At 43.6% G+C, this 9,671-nt stretch overlaps 1 protein-coding gene across 1 annotated transcript; it reads right to left on the bottom strand.

Annotated features, from left to right (window-relative positions):
• Positions 1 to 400: 400 nt before the first annotated feature.
• On the bottom strand, positions 401 to 1,321 carry LOC143785236 (taste receptor type 2 member 143-like). Its single transcript, XM_077273955.1, has one exon. The coding sequence runs from the start codon at positions 1,319 to 1,321 to the stop codon at positions 401 to 403; it is 921 nt and encodes a 306-aa protein (XP_077130070.1).
• Between the last annotated feature and the right edge of the window lie 8,350 nt (positions 1,322 to 9,671).

The raw sequence follows: 9,671 nt of genomic DNA, 5'->3' as shown, positions 1-9,671 counted from the left end.
CAGGTCTTTCCATACATTTCATGCTGTGCTCTTTTGGTGGACTTTGTCTCTAGAGTAATGGAGGTTAGTGTCAGCCCTACCATACACCTACACTAAGTACGGACAAGGACAGTTACACAAATTCCTGTACTCTAGGAATGCAGAACAATTCCTAGTGCCTGATCCACTGATGTGCCTTGTATCTACTCTATGGCTAACATGAGTGAAGGTAGAATATGCAGATTGAGGAATACAAAATGTGTTACATTTGCTTTTACTCAGCTTTACAGATCAGGAAACATCAGAGTATAATGCACAACACTATTGTACTAAAAGAATGTATTATAAATCTTGAGGTATTCCATTTGTTTTACACTGATCACTAGAGTAGACCCAAGACTGACTCTTCCCAGTGTTACAACTATAACTTTTGGTAAAACCACAGGATCTTCGCCATGATTTGTCTCCTTAGCTTGGGATTGGCATAGATAATGACGAGAGACTCTGCTGCTGGAAAAGACATAAATACCAAAAAGCTGACGACTATGCGATAATCGTCAGGGTCGGGGTTTAGTGAAAAAAGCAAAATTTCACTTATACAGAATATGATGGAGATTGTAAGGAACAACCACATGGTTCTTACGGCATTAACGTGAGCCTGGTATTTGGTTTGGGATAATCCAGATTCCTTCTGCTTGATCTTCCACAGATGTCTTATCAGTGAATAGTTGGTCACTATGATAGAGACCAAGATAAGTAGAAATGGCACGTAGCATCCTAGAAATGACGCACTTTGTATGTATAAAGGCTGAGTATGGACAGAGCAATTGATAAATTTGGGGTCATGGCTGCTGTTCACAGAAGATTCTGGAGTGACTTGTGAATTTGTGGTCCAGATGGACGGAAGACTAATCAGGAGACATCCGGCTGCTGACAGGAGAAGAAGATGTGGTAGATACATTGAGAAGTTCCTCTTTGTCCAGGCGAAGACTAGATGACTGAAGGTAGAGATGGTGACACAGTAGTAGATGCAGAGCCAGGCAGTGAGCCAGTAGGTGAAGTATGTAAGAGTCAGCGTGCCCACAGTGATCGGGCTGTAGAACTCCTTAATACACACGAAATAGAAATAGACCTTGGATAATACACCCTGTAAGGTGAGCAAACACTGGAACGCAAAGTTCACAACCCCTATGACAAGGTGGATTACATTGGGAGGATTCAACTTCTGTCCAGTCCTCAGGCTGTTGACACCAGCCACCAAGATGAATAAACTCAGACTATATCCCAAGACAGTTTCTAAGGTGACAACGATTATCATAAGGATCCATCCTGCATTCAGCATCATGAACCTCCCGTGGACGAGTCTTTGTTTGAACCAGTAATGTGTTGAGTGAAGTTAATATTTCATGTACGAGTTATGCAAAAAGTGTTTACACTGAGGTAATTTTCACCCAGTGTTTTGCAAATCAGGTGTTTGCATCTTGTTTTCATCCACATGATGTTGCATGGTGTAACACAGTGTAATGGCTACATTTAAATCAGTCTGAATGCAATGTCTCTTTTCTTGCTTTTGTTTAAAAAGCCTTACTTTTTCTACTTTCTGGTTGTGCACGGCCCCTGAGGAAGCCCATGCAAAACGCGCGTTGGGGCTGTCAGTCTGGTGTATTACTAAGATCCACATGGGTAAGAATCAATCCTTTACGTTTTAGATTGTTCAGCTGTCATTTTAAGGTTCAGTTTAGCCTTTTAATACATATTAATAGCTGTACTGAGTCTGACACTCGTCCTGGTATAGTGACTCCTTGACCTTTTAATGGCACTTGTGCCTATCCGTAACTATAGATACAAATGTTATGTTTCTTGTTCAGGAACGCGATTCCCCTGATTCATACTGTAAGCAGCTCAGATGTACTTTTGGTCCCAAAATGTCCACCCACCCTGGACGAGTGAGCCCAAGAGAGAACCTCTGGACACAAATTTAAAGGTACAAAAGTCTTGCACAGACTCTAGCGAAACCAGAGCCACGGTTCTCAGGCTCTCAGAAGGGACAATAAGCTGAGGCTCCTCTTCCTCCTCCTCAGATGATACAACGGAGCAAGAGAGAGCATCGGCACGAATGTTCTTCTCCCCAGGGAGAGAAAATGGAGGGTGAAATGGAATAGGGGGAAGAACAGGGACCATCTGGCCTGGCGAGAATTTAGCCACTGGGCTGTCTGTAAATAGACCAAATTTTTGTGGTCTGTGAAAACTTGGAAGGGAAAGAGAGCTCCCCCAAAAGATGTCTACACTCTGAGAAAGCCAACTTCATAGCTAGCAACTCCCTGTCCCCGATGGTATGAACATCTTGGAAAAGAAGAAGCAAGGATGCTTCCGACCTTGAGCATCTTTTTGAAAGAGGACTGCTCCAGCACCAACGGATGAGGCATCCACCTCCATTATAAACGGCTTATCAACATCGGGGAGATGTAGGATGGGAGCGCTAGCAAAATGAGACTTAATAGAAGTGAAGGCCTTGGAGACCTCCTCAGACCACAATTTGGGATTTGCTCCCTTCTTGGTGAGGGCTACCAAGGGAGCTACCAAAGTTGAGAAATGAGGGAGGAACTGGCGATAGTAGTTAATGAACCCCATAAAGCGCTGCACCGCTTTGAGAATGGGGTTCTTGCCAGTCCATCACAGCCTGTAGTTTGGCAGGATCCATAGCCAATCCCTGGGCAGAGATGATATAGCCCAAGAAAGGTAAGGACTCCTGCTCAAACACACATTTCTTCAACTTGGCGTAGAGGGAATTTGCCTGTAAGAGGTCGAAGACTCTGCAAACATCTCTCCGGTGGGAGGCAATATCTGTAGAGTAGATGAGAATATCATCCAGATAGACTACGACCGAGGTGGAGAGCATATCCCGGAAGATATCGTTTACAAAGTCTTGGAAAACGGCTGGGGCATTACAAAGCCCAAAGGGCATCACAAGGTAGTCATAGTGCCCATCCCTGGTGTTAAAAGCCGTCTTCCATTCATCCCCCTCACGGATGCCAATCAGGTTGTAAGCACCCCGCAGATCTAGTTTAGTAAATACCCTTGCTCCCCGAAGCCTGTCAAAGAGCTCAGATGTCAGGGGCAGAGGATACTTATTCTTAACGGTGATGGCGTTAAGACCCCTGTAGTCTATGCATGGAAGTAGTTCCCCGTTCTTCTTCTACACGAAGAAGAACCCAGACCCTGCAGGTGACACTGACTTCCTAATGAATCCTCTTGCCAGATTCTCCTGGATGTACTGTGTCATTGCCTCCATCTCCGGGAGAGACAACGTATAGACTCGACCCCAGGGAGGCTCAGCACCAGGCAAGAGGTCAATAGGACAGTCATAGGGGCGGTGAGGCGGAAGGTTCTCCGCAGCCCTTTTGGAGAACAAGTCCGCATAGGGCCAATATTGCTTGGGAAGAGAGGAAAGATCTGCGAGTACCGCTGTAGTAGCAACCTGAATGCATTCCCTCTGACATCTACCCCCACAAGATTCACCCCATCCCAAAATTCTGAATGTGGACCACTCAAATTGTGGAGAGTGGTACCGTAGCCAAGGTATCCCCAACAGGACCTCATCAATTCTCTCAGGAATGACAAGCAGAGATATAATCTCCTGATGAGATGGCGACATGGACAAAGTAAAAGGGATGGTCTGGTGTGTTATCTGTGAGGGCAGTGTTGACCCATTCACCACTCGCACGGTTACTGGTTGAGCTAACATTACCAGGGGTATTGCGTGATGTTGGGCGAAGGCAGAAGACATTAATTTGCCCTCCGCCCCAGAATCCACGCAGAGCTCTACCTAACGAGTGGATGAGCCTATTGTAATTGTCTCCTTAAAGGACAATTTGGAGGCAAACGTCGCCGTGTCACAGCAATTAGATGCTGTTTCGTGTGTTTTTGTGCTGATAGCTCAGCCGGGCGCTAGATAGCAGACATCCACCTTACGCGAGCAGTCATACACAAGGGAGGGGATGATTAAAGAACGACCTGCACTCATCAACACACACACATTTTCAAATGTACGCTAGCGCATGGCCGAGCGGCCATGAGAACCCTTTATAGCGTCAGTGCTACAAGATCTTCCAGATGGACGAATAGGAGCCGCAACAGGACCTGAGCATGACTTAGTCCCAGAAAGGCCTGCTCGCTGCTGAACATTGCTGGCTACAAGGACAGAGCCTGGAAGGGCAGCAGTAACCAGTCTTCCAGTATCAGGCTGAGCTAGATGCTTGGACCGACGTCTCCACTGAGCAGACTCCACTGCGGCTGGAAAAGAATGGGAGACCACAGCGGAGATGGTTTGAGATTCCCCCTGTGCAGAGGCGGGAACTTGACACCTAACATGATACTGTAATAACAAGACTTTTGTACAGTACTTAGAAGCACTCTTCTGACTCAATTTTCTCAGTATTCAAGTGGGGTAAAACAGGTCTTGATGTTTTAAAAAGATCCAGGCAATTTAGAATGCATTCAATGCTATGAGCGTTCACTAACGCGTGATGCCAATGTATGTAAAGTGGTTCTGTCTCCTGGTGGAAAGCATGGTGACTCCTTTTTAAAAAGTATGTGGTAACTAGTGTTGAGCGATACCTTCCGATATTTGAAAGTGTCGGTATCGGATTGTATCGGCCGATATCCGAAAAATATCGGATATTGCCGATACCGATACCCGATACCAATACAAGTCAATGGGACACAAATATCGGAAGTGATCCTGGATGGTTCCCAGGGTCTGAAGGAGAGGAAACTCTCCTTCAGGCTCTGGGATCCACATTCATGTGTAAAATAAAGAATAAAAATAAAAAAATAGGGATATACTCACCCTCGGACGTGCCCTGGTTGTAACCGCTGCAACCGGCAGCCTCCGTTCCTAAGAATGAGCGAGTGAAGGACCTTCGATGACGTTGCGGTCACGTGAGCGGTTACACGACCAATCACAAGACCGCGACGTCATCGCAGGTCCTTCACTCGCTCATTCTTAGGAATGGAGGCTGCCGGTTGCAGCGGTTACAACCAGGGCGCGTCCGAGGGTGAGTATATCCCTATTTTTTATTTTTATTCTTTATTTTACACATGAATATGCATCCCGATAAAACATCTGATGGTGGGGTTCTAGCACAGCTCAGCTATGCTATAGATCCTACTGGTACCAGCTTCATTTGCACTTAATGACCCTGTGTAATAAAAAAACTGATGGTGGGGTTTTAGCACAGCTCAGGTATGCTATAGATCCTACTGGAACCAGCTTCATTTGCACCTAATGACCCTGTCTAATAAAACATCTGATGGTGGGGTTTTAGCACAGCTCAGCTATGCTATAGATCCTACTGGTACCATCTGCATTTGCACCTAATGACCTTGTGTAATAAAACATCTGACGGTGGGGTTCTAGCACAGCTCAGCTATGCTATGCCAAAGTTCCCACTGATGAAAGCTGCATTTGCACCTAATGATCCAGTGCTATTCATGAAAACAGATGCACCTTTTTGTAAACAGCCGTGTTATAGGATGGCTCAGGTATTCTACATAAAGCTCATGCACACGTTGAGATTAATCTACCTGGATCAGTTAGAATATTGAAGAGCAGACGGAGGGCCCTGCAGCAATGAGGAGAAGCAGGGTGCTGCTGGGAGATGTAGTTTTAGATAATAAGAACAGCTCTGTGAAACAGGATGCACAGAGGGACAGGAAGAGGTGAAAAAAATCACATAGGTACAAAAACAAAACTTTTATGTTGGGAGTGTACTGTCTATTAATAATAACCATGCAGATACTGTGCTTTGAAATAAAATATTGCCATTGTGCGAATAACTTTTACAAAAACAGAAGTTTTCAGAGAAGAGAAAAACTGTACAGTTCTATAGAAAGTCTCTCACAATAAGGTGCAGCTCGCAGTCAGTACAGGGCCACAGATCCTTCTCATTGTCACCTCTCATGGCAACAGTGAGCTATGGTAATTCTGGGTAATAATAGGTGGAAGCCTCAGCAAAGACTTTGTGGATACTCCTATTATTACCCAATTCAACTCTAGCTCCCCTATCCTTAAAAAAATTGTAAAATGTTTTTGGGACATATTAAAGGATGATAAAACTAGAGGCGATAAACTACCATTATACCCAAAATTCATATATAAAAAAGCATGTAACTTGGGGAATCTCATTGCTCCGTCCATTCAGGAAAACCACATAAAGAAACCTCACCCATCAATCTTACTAAATAACTTAGAGGGGGTTTTTTCTATGTAAAAAATGCAAAATATGTTGAATCTTACATACAAAAAAACAGACGACTGTTATTAAATGGGACATAAAATATAAAATCCAAGATTTCATTACCTGTACCACCACAGGAGTAATATATGTTATTAAATGCCCGGCAGCAAAACTATATGTTGGTTGCACGAAAAGACCTATGAATATATGAATTAATGAGCATCTCTGTAATTTATAGAAAAATTATGAAGGTCCCCCTTTGTCACAACATAGAATATCATGGGGTTCCATACAAGGCTCAATGGCAACGGGCATATAAATTGTCCATAAACTCACGTGACCACCTAAGTAACGAAGGTCCTGCATCACGTGACCACCTGCATCATGAAGGTCCTGCATCATGTGACCACCCACATCACGAAGGTCCTGCATCACGTGACCACCTGCATCACGAAGGTCCTGCATCACGTGAACACCTGCGTCACGAAGGTCCTGCATCATGTGACCACCTGCGTCACGAAGGTCCTGCATCACGTGACCACCTGCGTCACGAAGGTCCTGCATCAAGTGACCACCCACATCTTGAAAGTCCTGCATCAAGTGACCACCTGCATCATGAAGGTCCTGCATCATGTGACCACCCACGTCATGAAGGTCCTGCATCAAGTGACCACCCACGTCAAGAAGGTCCTGCGTCACGAAGGTCCTGCATCAAGTGACCACCCACGTCAGGAAGGTCCTGCATCACGTGACCACCTGCGTCACGAAGGTCCTGCATCAAGTGACCACCCATGTCATGAAGGTCCTGCATCAAGTGACCACCCACGTCATGAAGGTCCTGCATCATGTGACCACCCACATCATGAAGGTAATGCTAGAGCGTGGATGCCATTGGTATGCAGGCAGGGTCTACAGTGCTCCCATGCACACATCTACTTAGGACCGGAGCTACACGGAGCATGTGTCACTGGCCGGGACAATGCTCCGACAACACTGTTCTGCCTCAATCATTCCTTTCTTCTACCAACAAAAAGGAGGAGAACACATGGAAACATGTACTACAGCATAGCATCACATCTATAGCTGTATAAGAGGTAACCCTTTGTTCATTTTTTAATATCTCGTGGGTCACCTCCCGGACATTATACTCCTACCATTCTGACTGCAACAAGCACCACGATTGGGATTCTGTGCGATATCACGTTATATCATCTACGTGGTTGATATATAGTATTGTGAACTTATAAACCACCGCAGTATTAACACTACGTCTTCTGTACCACGTTCTGTTCCTCCTTGTCTGTCTGCGGAAGTTGGACCATAGTGCAAACAAGCTTACTGACATTTACCTTCTATGGGAGACTGCTGTGGTTGGGGTCCAAATTTGCAGCTGCTCCTTTCCTCTTATACTAGCGCCACGGCTAGCAAATATTTCAGGTGATAAATTACTCACATCTTTAATCTCTGAGATGCCCCCACTTCTCCTCTTATTAATTGCATCAATTTCCTGTGGAGTTTTTGAATATTTCTCCATTTTGTGGCGACATCGTCTTTAATCTTAACTAAACTACTAATAGGATTTGGTGATAGTAGTGTAGGCACTGCAGCCTTATTAGTAGACATTGTACCATTATTAGCCCCTCGTCATTAGCCCCTCACACCCTTCCCTGCTTCTAAAGAAAACAAAAAAACTATAGCTGGTCATGGAAAAAATAATACATTTTTATTTCGGAATATGGAGACACAATTTTATTTTTTTCCCTAACAGTTTACTTGTTGCACAAAAATAATAAAACATAAAAAAAAGTACATGAATTTGGTTTTGGGTTTCGATGTAATAGCTCCGACCTATAGAATAAAGTTAATGCTCTATTTGTGCAGGTGATTAACATTTGAAATGCAAAAAGACAGTTGATTTTTTTTCTATTTCTCCTCATAAAGAAATAAAAACTTCTTCATTGACAAGTAGAAAAGAGTGTGGACTTCAAGAAAAATTACCTGAAATTTGCAAGTCCCTAAAAATGACCAAAGAAGCCGATTTCTCTGGAAGTGTATGGGAATTAAACAACATAGAATAATCAGGGAAAAGCAGGAATAAAATATGGGCAAAATCAGGACCTTTGGCCTCATTAAAGAGGGAACTACCAATAAGTCTTTAATTTAAAAGAGCAAAAGTCAATGATGGCAAATAACAGCGCCAATAAGAATATGACGTTTTCCTACATAAGTCCTTTAAGGCTTAATCTCAAGGAAATCCACAAATTAGGTGCAGAAATGAGAGCGGTGGAGATGGCAGCAATGAAGACAAGGTTAAAAAGAGGCAGATGGAGCATCTGAGTGACGACTTGTTTTTTTTTAAATTGGGTCTTTGTAAACTGTGTATGGTCCGTGAATGTCTCAGATGAGAAACTCCACGTGAGGTAGGAGACGTCTTCACAACAAGCTGAGATATCAGGAATGAGGAAGCGTCATCATGATCTGAGCAGCTTCTGTTGGGCGTGAATGCTCTGACTTGGGCTGAGCGAACAATGCGTAAAAAGATGAATAAGTGTCATCAATGTGTTAATCATGATGAGCTGAATCCATTGTGCGGTAACATGCGTAGATTGATATTAATTGTAAGAAATGGGTGAGGTCAATGCAAAGAACTGGAGCAAAGTCAAAAAGATAAGAACAAGAAGTGTCTCAGAAATGAACACAGTCAAGGATATCTCGAGGTGCTCACTTCTGAGCACGTCAATCGTTTAGGAACAAGCATGGTTTAAGGGGCCACCGACAAGCCAGCCATCACACCAATTGGCCCATTAACTACACTCTTTATTTCTACCCCTAAAATGGAGACTTCCATCACAGCTTTCAGGTCACTTTGTTTAGGCTTCCGCCATCACAGACTTATTATCGCCATGATACAGTAGCATTAAACATTATTAACCCTTGATTTCAGTTTGTGTTTTAACAAACTTTACACGTTTTCTGCTAGAATGATAAAAAGTTAGAGAACCGGACGTTCTACCTAAGGCAGCTATTCAGGGCTATGGAAGGGAAAGTCCTGCGCCATTATTGAATGGGACCATATGGGGAGAAAAAAGCGCACAAAGGACTGAATGCAAAAATAGTAATCTTTATTAACATACAAATATAAAAGTTACAGGGTGGGGGTACTGATAGGTGAATAGTGGCTAGAAGCCAATAAATGGGGCACCACGGGTTGGCAGGTATATCATAAAATATACATAAATACTACTTAGTTTATTCACATTGAACCATGGTAAAAATATCCACTTAATGCAAGTACAGGCGTTACTTACACAATAAAGTGCTAAGTGCAAAACGTATAAATACCAAGATATCAGCAGTAATTGGACAATATGGTTCAGCTATAAACAGTACAATTATAGGAAACAAAGCTAAACTAGCCAAGCGATGGTGCCACTTCCTCTACGCGCGTTTGTG

The sequence above is a fragment of the Ranitomeya variabilis genome, chromosome 7 (genome assembly GCF_051348905.1).
Source record: "Ranitomeya variabilis isolate aRanVar5 chromosome 7, aRanVar5.hap1, whole genome shotgun sequence".
Classification (NCBI taxonomy): Eukaryota; Metazoa; Chordata; class Amphibia; order Anura; family Dendrobatidae; genus Ranitomeya; species Ranitomeya variabilis.
The sequence above is the reverse complement of the archived record's forward strand: the minus strand, read 5'-3'. Positions and strand labels throughout refer to the sequence as shown.

Excerpts from the sequence above, each read along its gene's own strand:
- LOC143785236 (XM_077273955.1), bottom strand. The coding sequence starts at position 1,321 with ATGCTGAATGCAGGATGGATCCTTATGATAATCGTTGTCACCTTAGAA.